The following is a 14,693-nucleotide window of genomic DNA, read 5'->3' as shown; positions in this document are numbered from 1 at the left end:
GAGGAGGAGCCTCCCATCTATTTTGGGAATGCCTTGGGGGAAGGATGTCTAAGGAAGCAGCAGCATTTTTGAAGTCCACTAAGGAACTGTTTGCCAAAGTCCAAACCTGAGGTGGCGAAAGTGGAGAATCGTTGTGCACTAATTTGTTTCTGTTACACCAAATGGCCCATGATAGTACAAAAAACAAGTCCAGGGCTTGTGAGGCATTAGAATGGTTTAAATGCAAGGCCATGTCTAAGAATGACCAATGGTGACCTTGAGGAGGTCTAGGATAATCTGGCCATAAGCTCCATACTAGAGAGGCCGTCTCACAATAGAGGAGAGCATGATTTATATCCTCAGGTTCCAAACCACAAATGGGGCATGCAATACTACAATTGATCCCTCTTTTGCTTATATTATCATAGGTGGGCAAACCATTGACACAAGCCCTCTAGGCAAAAATTTTAATTTTTGCCGGGAGGTTTAGATGCCATAAATTCCGCCAAAGCTGTCTATAAGGATCCCCAGAAGAGCTTTCACCCTCTTCAGAAGCATTAACCATACTATGGGCAACATGATATGCACTTTTCACCGAAAATTCACCTTTCCTATTTCCAATCCATATAAGCTTATCTTCCGGCAAATTATAGCTTATCGGAATCCTTAGAATGGTATCCACCTCAAATGGAAGAAAAGTGGCATGAAGAACTTCTGCTTTCCACCATCTAGTGTTTGGATCAATGAGAGAGGAAACCATAGGGAATTCAAAATTTTGGATCTGGGGAGAGATAACTTTATAGGTGGAAGGCGTTGGGAGCCATCTATCCTCCCATATATGGATTTGCTTCCCATTACCAACTCCCCACCAAGTTCCCTGCCTTATAACTTCTAAGCTACTGTGAATGCTCCTCCAGGAATAAGAAGGGGGAGAACCAAGCTTAGCATTTAATAGATTACCTGTGGGGAAGTATCTGGCTTTAAGCACTCTTGCAACCAACGAGCTCGGGTTATTGAGAATTCCCCAAGCCTGCTTGGCCAACATGGCCAGATTAAAAGCTTTCAAATTCCTGAACCCCAACCCACCTCTTGCCTTAAGATTGCACATCCTCTTCCAACTAACCCAACCCAATTTTGTTTCCTGCTGCCTTTGGCCCCACCAGAAGTTTTTCATCATTCTTTCCATATCATCACATAGGCCTTGAGGAAGTAAAAAGCAACTCATAGTATATGTTGGAATAGCTTGTGCCACTGTTTTGATAAGAATTTCTTTCCCACCCATAGAAAGAAGCTTACCTTTCCAACTCGCAAGTTTTTGACCAACCCTCTCCTTTAAGATTGCAAAGACTTGCTTTTTTGACCTGCCAATAAGAAAGGGGAGACCAAGATATTTAGTATGTCTCGAATTCTGCACAGGGCCAAGGATATTAAAAATCTCATCTCTAGTTTATTGGGTTGTGTTAGGACTAAAGAAGATAGAGGATTTGTCCGTGTTTACTTTCTGTCCCGAAGCTTCTTCATATTCCATCAAAGTTGATCTTAGAAAGTGGCATTCTTCCAACGCTGCTTTACAAAAGGTATGCTGTCATCGGCAAAGAAAAGGTGCGTCACCTTTGGGCAACCCCTAGTAATGGAGATGCCTGTGATGAGCTTATTCCTAGCAGCCTGGTGAACAAGAGCTAAGAGACCTTCAGCACAAAGAAGGAAAAGGCTCAGGGAAAGAGGGTCACCTTGGCGGAGGCCCCTCGAAGGATGGATGTTTCCATTATACCATTGTATGTGAATCTTCCTTATTAGAATATAGTTATGATTTAATTTTACATTCTACTTAATCAGTTATATATATATATATATATATATGTATGTATATATTATACCGTATAAATATTTGTAATCTGCTAGCAACTAGTAAGTTGTCAATGTCTCAACAGAAAAAGTAAGCTATCAAATGATTGAATAGTAAAAGTCTAAAAGAAATCAAAATTTGATATATTTAATTCTAATCATGTTATATTCATTATGTATTTATTATAAGAAAAAGAAATATGGTTAGAAAGAAATATCACTTTTGGGAGTATGTTGAGGAGTTAGATGGTCGTTTCAAGTGTAATTTCTGTGAATGAGATTTTGCTGGAGGTGCTCCAAGAATTAAATCACACTTAGCAGTTAGCAGGAGTTAAAGGTCGTGATATTGATATTTGTACAAAAGTTCCTGATGATGTACAAGCCGAAGCTTGTTTAGCAATTGGAGGGCATAGTAAAAAGCTTAATTACCCCAAATTCAAGCAAAGTGGAACAGAGCAAAAAAATGTCAACTTCAATATCCAATGATTTGCATCAAACCACCATTTTAGAGATGTGCAAAAAGAAAGTGCAGTGGACAAATTGCTTACCCAACATGTTATATTGAATAACATATCATTTAATGTTGTTCAAACACCAGCCTTTATTCGCTTTGTGCAAGGTGTCGCTAAATATGGTCATGGATACAAGTTACCCTCTTATTCAACTCTTCGAACGAAGTTAATTCCAAATTCAAGGATAGAAGTCGAAGAATATATATCAAATGTTAAAAAGTCTTGGGTTACAACTGGCTGTACTCTTGGTCCGTTTGGATTGAGCTTATTGTTGCTGAAACTGAAAACTGAAAACACTGTAGTAAAATAATTTTTAAATGTGTAAATAGTACTGTGGGACCCATTTTTAATATATATATATATATATATATAAAACCGAAGCCTTTGCTGGCACCACAATTTTCCACGTCGGCACAATATTTAAAAAATAAAAAATAAATAAAAATTATAACCCCTCAAAACCCTAGCAACCTTACCTCTCTCTCAAGTTAAGAAATATAAAGCCACGGTTTCTGCAAACTCTCTCTCTCTCCAGACGTAGGAAGCCCTAAAGCATTCAAGATCTACAAAACCCTAGCAACCTTACCCCTCTTCAAGTTAAGAAATATAAAACCACGGTTTCTGCAAACTCTCTCTCTCTCCAGACGTAGGAAGCCCTAAAGCATTCAAGATTTACAATGCATGGTATAGATTTTAACTTATAAAGTTCAGCTTTTGTAAGGTTAGTTTTGTTTATATATTAATTAATACATAGTACTTTGTTCACCATTGAATACTCATATAATCAATTTCCAATTCAGTGTTCAAGAATTAAACCAAAATTCTAACTGCTCTATCATAAAATATTATTATTAGTATGAATTTTATGGAGTTGCGGTGTTCAAGAATTAAACCAAAATTCTTTTAAATTATCTATAATATTTTGTCCTTTGAAAATTTTATCTCTTTGATTTTAGTATATTGTGTTTCTTAAGCTATAGAGAGATTTTCTTTGGTTTCTGCAAACTCTCTCTCTCTCTCCAGATGTAGGAAGCACTAAACGCACGGTATAGCATTCAAGATCTACAACTCACGGTATAGATTTTAGCTTATAAAGTTCAGCTTTTGTAAGGTTAGTTTGTTTATATATTTAGTCCTTACGTTTAGGTTTAGTTTAGGTTTAGGTTTTAAGAGATTTATATATTACTACTATGTGACTGAATTTCCCGTGACATCAATTTTATGTTTTTAACCAAATACATCAGGAAAGTAAGAGAAGGCGCATAAATATTTAGTCCTTAAGTTTAAGTTTAGGTTTAGGTTTAGGTTTTAAGAGATTTATATATTACTACTATGTGGCTGAATTTCCCGTAACATCAGTTTTTTTTTTTTTTTTTTCAAAGTTTGGGAGACAAATTTTACTGTTATGAACAGTAAATTCACTGTTCACATACTGTGCTGACACTGTTCACGTATTAAAAAATATTAAAAATGGGTCCCACAGTACTATCTACACATTTAAAAATTATTTTATTACAGTGTTTTCAGTTTTCAGTTTCAGCAACAATAAGCTCAATCCAAACGGACCAATGGAGTGACATGAAACAAAGAGTTTTTATTAACATTATTGCATATTCTCCTGGGGGAGCAGTATTTATGCGTTCAATTGACGTTTCTCAAGAGAGAAAAACTGGGTTTTTTCTCAAACAGATTATCTCTGCAGTTATTGAAGAAATTGGGCCTAATCATGTTGTTCAGTTTATCACTGATAACGCCACAAATTTAAAGTCAGCTGGAGACATGCTTATTGGCTGGGATGCATGGACGCCGCTCCCAGGCCCGCGCACCCGCGTCCGACGCGGCGGGACGCGGCGACGCGGGAGGGACGCCGCAGACCTCGCGTCCGTGCCGCGTCCCGCCACGTGGCAGTTCCCGAATTGGGCCGACGCGGCTCAAGTCGGCGCCGACGTGGCCGAAATCGGGCCGACTCGGTCCGTATCGGCCGAATCGGCCTGTATCGACCGAAACGGTCGAGTCAGGCCGAAATTCAAAAAAAAAAAAAAAAAAAAAGGTGCAAAACGCACCGTATGACTAAACCTAAGTACCCAGACCCCCTCAAACCCTCACACTTCGTCCAAAGCTCCCAAAGGCCCTCTCTCACTCCGCCCCTCATCTCCCTTCTCTGTGTGCTGTCACTGTGCTCCGTCCCTCATCTCTATTTTCTGCGTTTTGAGTTTTCTGTGAGTGCTGTGTGCACACTGCACTGCTTCAGCCTTCAGGTGTGCTCTCTCTGCTCTTTTCTTGAATTTTTATTCTTTGTTCTTTACAATTTCTCTCTGAATCTGAAAATTTATGTCCTTGACTGCTTGCTGTGTTTTTTTACTTGTTTTTTCAATTATTTCTTGTGGGAGTTAAAGGGTTTTGTTAACATGTGATTTGTGATTTGTGGTTTGTGGGAGTTAAAGGGTTTTGTTAACATGTGATTTGTGATTTGTGGTTTGTGGGAGTTAAAGGGTTCTGTGTTTGTTTGCTGTGAACCTGGTTGCTGTGTTCTGGTTGTTGTGTTTTTTGATTTATCATTAATTTATTGTGTTAATAGTTATTATTTGTAGGTTATTTGTGGGAGTTAAAGGGTTTTTTTGGTTCTGTGGTTTTGTATTTTTTTGCTGTGAATCTGGCTGCTGTGTTTTGTTGCTGTGAACTTGGTTTGATTTGTCATTAATTTATTTAGTTAATAGTTATTATTTGTAGGTTAAATTGAATCTATTGAATTTACAATGGACGAAGTTAATAGCACAGAAAGTTCACAAGAAGTGTCAAATGCTGAATCTCCTCTTTGGCAGTATGTGACTAAAGTAGAAAAATCAGCTGGTGCATCTGTTAAATCTGGTGGAAACACATATTTTAAGTGCAACTATTGTGATATAGTTTTTATGGGATCCTATTCTAGGGTTAAGGCTCATTTATTACAAATTTCCGGCAAAGGTATTAGAGCATGCCGTAATGTGTCAAAGAGCCATAGGTTGGAAATGCAGCGAATGCATGATCAAGTTGAGGCTAATAAGTTAGAGCAAGAACAGAGAAGTCAAATTCCTTTACCCCCACCTCCCCCAGGCCGTGGGATACCTATTTCCCCATTTCGGAGACAAGAAGGGAGTGATAGTAGTCATAGTACAAATCCGGTTGATGCTAAGAGGAGGAAGGTGACTATGAATACTACTTTGGAGAAAGCATTTCAGAATAATGCTAGACATGATTTAGATAGTAGAATTGCTAGGATGTTTTACACCGGTGGGCTTCTATTTAACTTTGCAAGGAACCCACATTATCGTAGTTCCTATGCATTTGCTGCTACTCATAGCATTCTGGGTTATCTTCCTCCTGGATACAATGCTTTGAGAACAACACTTTTGCAAAAGGAAAGAGCTCATGTTGAAAGACTCTTGAAACCAATTAAGGACTCTTGGCTTGAAAATGGTGTAAGTATAGTTTCTGATGGATGGTCAGATCCACAAAGGAGGCCTCTTATTAATGTTATGGCTGTATCAGATGGGGGTCCAGTATTTATAAAGGCAATTGATGGGTCAGGTGAGTTCAAAGATAAGCATTACATTGCTGGGGTGTTGAAGGATGCTATCAAAGAGATTGGACATGAAAAAGTTGTCCAAGTCATCACTGATAATGCAAATGTGATGAAGGCTGCTGGAGCTCTTATTGAGGGTGAGTATCCAAAAATATTTTGGACACCTTGTGTTGTCCACACTCTCAATCTAGCTTTGAAAAATATTTGTGCAGCAAAAAATACTGAAAAGAATGAAGTTACATATGAGGAATGTAGTTGGATTACACGTGTTGCTGATGGTGCATCCTTCATACGTGTTTTTATCATGAACCATTCTATGAGGTTGGCAATGTTTAATGAATTTTGTCCATTAAAATTGCTCCAAGTTGCTGATACTAGGTTTGCTTCGGTGGTTGTAACATTAAAAAGGTTGAAGTTGATAAAAAGATGTCTTCAAGCCATGGCTATTAGTGACCAATGGGCTTCTTATAGGGAGGATGACGTTGGAAAAGCTCAAAAGGTGAAAGTTATGATTCTAAGTGATCTTTGGTGGGATAATATTGATTATATCCTTGAATTCACGGCACCCATTTATGATATGCTACGAATAGCCGACACAGATAAGCCTTGTCTTCATCTTGTGTATGAGATGTGGGATTCCATGATAGAGAAGGTGAAAGCAGTGATATATCGGCATGAAGGCTTGGAAGATGATCAATATAGCTCATTTTGGGTTGTGGTGTATGATATACTCATTAATCGGTGGACTAAAAATTCTACACCACTACATTGCTTGGCTCATTCCTTAAATCCTAAGTAAGTACATTTATTATCTATTTTCCTTAGTTCACCCTTTAGTAAAACACACATTTGATCTATATTTGTTTTTTAATCTTTAACTAGGTATTATTCCATTGAATGGATTTCGGAGAATCCAAAACGCATCCCTCCACATCGGGATCATGAAATTTCTATGGAAAGAAGCAAGTGTTTGGAGCGATACTTTGAAGATGAGAATGATTTAACGGTGGTGAAGTATGAGTTTGCTAAATTTTCAGGAGGGAGGTTTCCTTCACCAAGTGCCTTGACAGATAGGTGGACCTTACTACCTTTGGTTTGGTGGCAATACCATGACTCCGCATTTCCAACTCTTCAAACCCTTGCCCTTAAACTTCTTGGACAACCTTGCTCATCCTCATGTGCTGAGAGAAATTGGAGCACGTACAAATTCATTCATTCCTTAAAAAGAAACAAAATGGCTCCTGCACGTGCTGAGGATTTGGTATATGTGCATTCTAATCTTTGACTCTTGTCAAGGCGCAATGAAGAGTACATACATACCGCAACAAAGATGTGGGATATTGCAGGAGACTCTTGGAATGAGAGCGACATGCATGGAGGAGCTGGAATTCTTGAGAATGCAGCTCTTACACTTGATGAGCCAGAGTTGGAGGCTATAGTTATTGGGAATGTTAACACTAGTGCTACTACTAGTGAAAGTGAAGTTCGAAGTGAAGCTATTGATCTTGAGGATGATGATATTTGTGTTTGATTGTCTTGTTAATTATCTTTTATTTTGTTTTAGTTTCAAACTTATGAGTTGTATTCTAATTTCCAAACATCATGGAATGTTTTAGTTTCAATCTTGTGGATTATATTTAATTTATGAACATCATGTTTTAGTTGTTATCTACTATTGCTCTTAAATTTGGTATTTGTTTATATAATGTGAAAAAGTAAAAGTATGCTTAGCAATATATTAAACATATATTATAAAAATATTTTTAATAATTTTTTAATCGCCGAGTCCTGCCGCACCCACACCCACCTTTTTCAAAAATTGCCCAGTCCCGCACCCGCACCCGCACCCGAGTCCCGAAACGCACCCGTGCTTCATAGCTTATTGGTAAGTATCCTCATTTGTACAAAACTCGATGTGTTGCTCATGGGATTCAATTGCTTTTGAAGGATATATATATGAGGAAGTTAATTGGGTGAAAAAGGTAATTGATGATGCAATATCAATTGCTGCATATATGTATAAGCACACTATCATCCTCTCACTCATAAGAGCACACACAAACAATAAGGAGTTAAAACATCCTCGTACAATTAGGTTTGCTTCTAATTTCTTGATGCTCCAATCTATTTTGAATGTTGAAAGCGAATTACGGTTACTTGTTACATCTTCTGATTGGAGAGGATTAGATTATAGCAAAAAGGATATTGCCAGAGAAGCTACTAATATAATTCAAAGTACAGAATTTTGGAGTCAAGGACATGAGGTGCTACTAGTTTTGGGGCCATTGGTTCGAGTTTTTTGATTAGTTGATAGTGATGGGTCAACTGTTGGGTACTTATATGAAGCAATGGAAAGGGCAAAAGAAGCAATTCAGAAACGTTGTGGCAACAATCAAGAAAAATATATACGGATGTGGGACTTACATGTATAGTGGGACATTTACTGGGAATCGTGAGATGTAAGCTCAACTACTTTACTATAGTTTTAATATTTAAATAAATTATTTCTTTATTAATTTATAGGTACATATTAATTGTTACTACATTTGTAGGAATATGGTGGGATTATTGTGGAGATAGTCTTCCTGTTTTAAAAAAGTATGCCATTCGAATTTTGAGTCAACCTTGTAGTTCTTCCTCATGTGAACGTAATTGGAGTGCATTTGAAGCAGCACAAACAAAGAAGAGAAATAGGCTGACACCTAAGATGTTGGATGATTTGGTGTATGTAAGAATGAACACAATGATGATGGAGAAATTCAGTACCTTAGAAGCTCGAGATGTAAAGCCAATTGATCTTGACAAGCTTAATGAGCTTCCTGAATATGAATATGTTTCTCAAGAACTAGATATAGAGAATGACACACTAAGGGTGTGTTTAGATTGAACTTATTGTTGCTGAAACTGAAAACTGAAAACTGAAAACACTGTAGCAAAATAATTTTTAAATGTGTAAATAGTACTGTGAGACCCATTTTTAATATTTTTTAATGAATAAAGTGGCTGTGGGTCCCATAAACAGTACTGCTACAGTACCACTACAGTGCCGCTATAGTGTTGTTTGTCCCCCTTTTCTGCAAAACGAGTGAAATGTAAAAAAAAAAAAAAAAAAAGAGTGAAAACGCAGACGCAGCAAAGTTCAATGCTATCCAAACGAGCACTAAGTGAAGAGGTTGAAAATATTAATGGTGATGTTATAGATGATGCAGATCTTTCATGGTTAAATTGATAGGTTTTTTTTTTTTTTTTTTTTTTTCCTCTTTGTTGATTTAGTTGTGATGGCTAATAAGTTAGGATCATTCATATTAGATCGTTGATTGTGTAGAACATTATTTGATATATAATAATTTAATTATTAGTTTTTGGATGAATATTAGTGTTATTATTGAATTGTTAATGACTATTGAAATCATTTTCTTATTAATAAGTACTTAGTGCCGGTTTGGATAGAAATTATTGTGCGTCTACGTTTTCTATTTCACGTTTCCTTTTTTTTCTTTTTCTTTTTTTTCAGCGCATGAATAGTAAAATCACATGGATTTACTGTGCAGGAGACAATTATCACTGTTCGTGCATTGTAGCAGCAATGTTCATGCGTTTAAAAATATTAAAAATGGGTCCCACGGTATTATTCACACATTTAAAAATTATTTTGTTACAGTGTTTTCAGTTTTCAGTTTCAGCAAAAATAAGTTGTATCCAAATGGACCCATAATATAATGAACGTCACTTTTAGCCATGCGAAATAGAAACCTACTCAATAAGCAAGCCATGGGAGTTTTGAGAACAAACCCACCTTGTTCAACGAAATCTATTTTAGATAAATTTGTTCAACCCAATTCTTTAGAGTTTTTCATTGTATCTTTATATTAGATTAATTAGATCATGTTTCCAAGGATTGAATTGTTAGCTAGGAGTTCTTTCGTTAGTTTGAGAAAGAAAGAAAGGGGTGGGAGATCAGAGAAAGAGAGAGGAAGATGAAGAGGGAGACAAAGAGGGAAACCCACACCGCCACCATCGATGACAACCCATGCCCACGCCTACCTCCGTTGCTGCCACAACCACACGGGATTTTGGGTTTGAGAAAATGGGTTTCGGGTTTGAGGAGAAGAGATAGTAGACCAAGAACCAGAGTGAGAGAGAAGAGAAGGAAGATGAAGAAAATGAAAGAAAGAGAGAAAAAAGTAATAAATAGAGAGAGAAAAGAGAGAATATGGTAATAATAATAATAATAATAATTTATACAAGCTTGCTACAATGCCATTATACATTTAGGATGGCACTGTAGCACAATTGCAAATTTTTTTGCAATTGCAAGACTTTGTAAGACCGGGTAATGGGGGGTTTTGGGGCTCTTATGCTAAATTGAACCAACATATGGCATTTGCAAGACCCAATTTGAATGCTCTAACAATCATTATTATGGCATTTGTCACGCGTATTTAGTTTATCTAATAAACTGATACAATATTATTTTTGTAACCTAAAAAAATTGAATAATTAAATAATTAAAAATGAAATGACATTAAAAAAAAAATGACATCATTTTATTGGATGAACTAATATGAATAGAAAGACTACTAATATAAACGAAATAGAGTTTCAAGAAGTAAATTTCAAATACCCCAAACTTTAGGGGCAGAGTTTAAAATTTAGCCTTTTTTTTATATGTGAGTTTTTGTGTGATTTGTGAATAATAAAATTACCATAATAATGATTCCAATAAAAATTTTCATCTCATTATTTTTTTTATATAACAAAAACCACTTTAATATATTTTAAATGATTTTGAAAATTTTTAAGTAATGCTATGTCACAATTAGGGGTGTTCACCAAACCGCAAACATCGAACCAAAACCGCCCGCAAAATGGCATAATTGCACCGCACTACATGGTGCAGTGCAATTTGCAGTTTTATAATAAGAAAACTGCACAAACTGCACCACACCGCACCCTTTCTATATATTAATATATTTATTTTTTTAATATTAAATATATTATTAATAGTTTAATAACCCTAGTTTTCAGGAAAAAAAAAGTTTAATAACCTTAGCAAGTGTTAATTAGGAAAGTCAGTCCAAAATAAAGAAAAACTAGTTCAATAATTTAAAACTTGGCTCAAAATAAAGGGAAAAACCAGTTTTGGGCTGGACAAGAAAAGCCAAAAATTTGAAAAATATACTGGTTTCAAACCATTCAAACCGTATCTTATACACCACACTGCACATGTGGCCTAAAAAATGAAGTGTGGTTGCGGTTATAGTTTTGGCTAAACCGCACCGCAAAGTGCGGTGTTAAAAATGGCCCAAAACCGCATCGCTAACGCCCCTAGTCACAATATATTTGCAACAAATCTTAAATGGTATGTTATTATTGGTTCTTATCCAAACCCACAACTAGTTAAAATAATTCAAAATTTTAAAATCCAAACCTACAAATGTTATTACGGTTTTTACTAATTAAAATAATTCATTTTTACTAGTTAAAATAATTACAACAATGAGTTCCAATTAAAAGATTTGTTAATTAAACCCAGCCTATACCAAAAATCAATTAATGTTTTGGGATGATGATCATTACACAAGAGAACCCATATTACTTTATAGAAAAAATTGAAAGAACTATTATTAGTATAAGAGTTTATTTGGATAACCTGTAGTTTTCAATAACTTATTTGCATAGTATTTATATAAAAAAAAAATGTACTTTTATTTTTTTTTTTAAAGGAATTGGTAATTTATATATTAAATAAGGAAGGTTCTTTGAGTGCTACATCTATAGACATTTGAAGTGTGCTACATCCATAGACAATGAAGTGCAAAAAAGGTATGTAAGTTTTCTTCAAGGTATGGTTTTTTTTTTTTTTTTTTGGGGGGGGGGGGGTTATTTTTTTACAATTACTAAATCCACAAGCCACTAAAAATTTACAAATTATTAGGTTTATTAAAAAATTAATAATTATTGGGTTCGGTTGGAATTGAAAACACATGTTATAATTAAGAAGTTTAAACTTATAAATGATAGAATTGGTGCATCCTTTTTCCTTTTAATATTTTTATTTATTGTATTATTTTATTTCAGTTATAGTTGAGAACACATGCTATAATTAAGAAGTATAAACTTATAGATGATAGAATCGATGCATCATTTTTCCTTTTAATATTTTTATTTTATTTTTATGGTTTTTAATATTTTTATTTATTGTGTTATATTGAAAACATATGCTATAATTAAGAAGTTTAAGCTTATAGATGATAGAAAATCTGTGCATCCTTTTTCCTTTTAATTTTTATTTAAATTTATAGATAATACTTAAATTTATTTTAAACTATTGCTGAATTGTGCAACTTGAGGAAAAAACAAAAACATGGGTTGTGTAAGATTTAAGTTTAGAATTTAGTTATAATTGTTGATGCCCATTTTTGACAAAGGGCCCAATAGCAGAAGAACCCCAACAATAGAGAAGGTGAGAAGGAGAAAACAGTAATGGAAAAAGGACATAGGCCCAGTAGGCTGAATTGGCAGGATTAATGGCCAGTAGGCCCACAAGAATAAAAAAAGGTAAAGAAGAGATAAATGAGTTGAGAAAGTCCAAGGAATTAAGTAGTAAGCCCATGGGAATAATAAGAAGTAAAGAGGAAGTAAAATGGCCGGGGAAGCCCGAAAAATAAATTAGTAAACTCAGTGAGTTGGCTTAACGACCAATAAACCCAAAAAGTAATAAGAGGTAAAGATGTGATAATTGGGCCGAGGAAGCCCAAAGAATCTAGCAAGAAGCCCATGGGAGTAAAAGAGGTAAAGAAGAAGTAAATGGGCCAAAGAAGCCCGATGAATAAAGTAGTAAAATGGGTTGGCATAGTAGGAATGTTGGCTAATAAAGCCCAAAAGAGGCAAAGATGTGAAAAGTGGGCCAAGGAAGCCCTTAGTAAAAGATTAATGAAGAAGTGGGCTAGAACGGCAGGAGCATTAGCCCACAAGCCCACAGGGTAACAAGAAATAAAAAGAGAGGTAAAGTTAAAGCAAGCGCGATGAAGTGATATGAGAGGATCAGTAGCCAAAAGGCCCATGGTCACAGGCTAGGTAGGAAGATGAGGGCTTTTGCCCAAGAAACGCCCAATCCAAGAAGGGGTAAAAAGCAAAAAAATATGAGCCCAAAAGCCCACACATCCTTCACGCCACAAAAGATAAACACCAACTAACACGTATAGCAGAATCAAACAAACATAGAGACAGTAGAAATGGTGTGAAGGCTAGAAAGAAACAAATTCAAACGGAGTGGAGCATGCACAAAGGGCCAAGGCACCACCTACTTGTACCTAGGGGTGGCAAAGTAAGCCCAAACCCATTTGCTCGCCCAAACCCACCCACTCTAATTGAACCCAAACCCACCCAATTTTTAGTTGGGTTAAATGGACATCAACCCAAGTAAACCCAATGATTATTGAGTTTTAACTAAAAACCCATTGAACCCCATTTAACCACAAAAAAATATACCCAAATTCAACCCAGCCCTTCTCATAACATTTATAAAAAAATAAAAAAACCCTCAGACGTTTCATTTTCCTTCATTTTCTCAGCCTCCAAACACTTCTCTCTCTCTCTCTCTTTCTCTCTTTCTTTCTCTCTCTAGCTCTCACAGAGAACAATGAGGCACAACAAACACATCACTGAGACCACCAAGTCTCGCTTCTTAGGAACCATATCCGCCTTCTCCATTCAAAACCATCATGACTCTATGGAGGAGAGGGTGACGGAGGAGAATGAAGTGGTGGAGAAGGATGGGGAGAGGAAGGCGGAGAGAATGGGGTCGGTGGCTATAGAGTCAAGTGCCCACCTCACTGATCTCGCCTACCCAGTGCCGATCTTGCACCCACCTCATCGATCTCGCCTACCCAGCGCTGATCTCACCTGCCCAGTGTCGATCTTACCTACCCACCTCACTGATCTCGCCTGCCCAACGTCGATCTCTCTTCTCCCTTTCATTTTTTTTCTTTCTTCCTCCACTCCTCATCGATCTCGCCTGAGTTTTTTCTTTCTTTCGCCGATCTTGCCTGAGTTTTTCTTTTGTGGCTATGGGTTGACTTTCTTGGTTTGGGTTGTTGTGGGTTTTATTTTTGTGGTTGTGGGTTGGCTTTGAGATCGGAATTTTTGGCTTTGATTAGTTTTTTTTTTTGGGGTTAATAATTAGAGGTCTTAGGCTGTGTTTGGTTGCTAAGAAAACGAAGGAAAATCACAGTTTTTATTTGTTTAGGGACAAACCCATGAATCCTATTTGGGTTCTTATCTAAATTCAGCTATTGATTTTGCTAAAGAAGAAAAAAAGAATCCTAATCTTTTGATTTTGCTAAAGAAGAAAAAGAAATTTTAGATCCAAGAAAAGTTTTTTTTTTCCTTTTCCCGAGAAAGTAGAGTGGAGACTAGAGAGAGTGGAAAAGGGAATCCAAAAAAGTGTTGAGGTTTTCACTTTAATGACATTTTGGTAATTTTGATAATTGGGTAATTGAGTGAGTTAGAGTTTACCCATAATAATTGGGTTGGGTTAGAAGCAATTAGTAAAATGGGTTTTAATGGGTAAATGGGTTTTATATACTCAATCCAATTATGCCCGCCCCAAACCCACCCATTTGACACCCCCTACTTGTACCCAACTAATACATGGGAGGTGGGCCACAAGTCAAGGCTTTCAAAGGGTGTGGTTTGACGGTGGGGAGAAAAATGGGTTTATTCTGGGGTTCTTGCTCAAGCTTCTTTAGGAAAGATGTCCTACTAGGATAACATCTCACCCAAAAGAGGTA

General features: G+C 36.3%; 2 protein-coding genes across 2 annotated transcripts; one reads left to right on the top strand and one right to left on the bottom strand.

Moving 5' to 3' along the window:
* Window positions 1-433: 433 nt before the first annotated feature.
* Window positions 434-1,204, bottom strand: LOC115964696 (uncharacterized mitochondrial protein AtMg00310-like). Its single transcript, XM_031083958.1, has one exon. The coding sequence runs from the start codon at window positions 1,202-1,204 to the stop codon at window positions 434-436; it is 771 nt and encodes a 256-aa protein (XP_030939818.1).
* Window positions 1,205-5,092: 3,888 nt separating this feature from the next.
* LOC115964695 lies at window positions 5,093-7,429 on the top strand. The gene is made up of 3 exons (XM_031083957.1): window positions 5,093-6,693; window positions 6,781-7,098; window positions 7,195-7,429. The coding sequence occupies exons 1-3, from the start codon at window positions 5,093-5,095 to the stop codon at window positions 7,427-7,429; spliced, it is 2,154 nt and encodes a 717-aa protein (XP_030939817.1).
* Window positions 7,430-14,693: the final 7,264 nt, after the last annotated feature.

Source organism: Quercus lobata, chromosome 10, assembly GCF_001633185.2.
Source record: "Quercus lobata isolate SW786 chromosome 10, ValleyOak3.0 Primary Assembly, whole genome shotgun sequence".
Lineage (NCBI taxonomy): Eukaryota > Viridiplantae > Streptophyta > Magnoliopsida > Fagales > Fagaceae > Quercus > Quercus lobata.
Note: the sequence above shows the minus strand (reverse complement) of the source record. Positions and strands in the feature narration are given on the sequence as shown.

What these genes read in the sequence shown, in the direction of transcription:
- LOC115964696 (XM_031083958.1), bottom strand. Translation starts at nt 1,204, where the DNA reads ATGAGTTGCTTTTTACTTCCTCAAGGCCTATGTGATGATATGGAAAGA.
- LOC115964695 (XM_031083957.1), top strand. Translation starts at nt 5,093, where the DNA reads ATGGACGAAGTTAATAGCACAGAAAGTTCACAAGAAGTGTCAAATGCT. An exon ending in GCTCATTCCTTAAATCCTAA is followed by an intron (nt 6,694 to 6,780) that starts GTAAGTACATTT and finishes ATCTTTAACTAG; the next exon opens with GTATTATTCCATTGAATGGA. An exon ending in GCTGAGAGAAATTGGAGCAC is followed by an intron (nt 7,099 to 7,194) that starts GTACAAATTCAT and finishes ACTCTTGTCAAG; the next exon opens with GCGCAATGAAGAGTACATAC.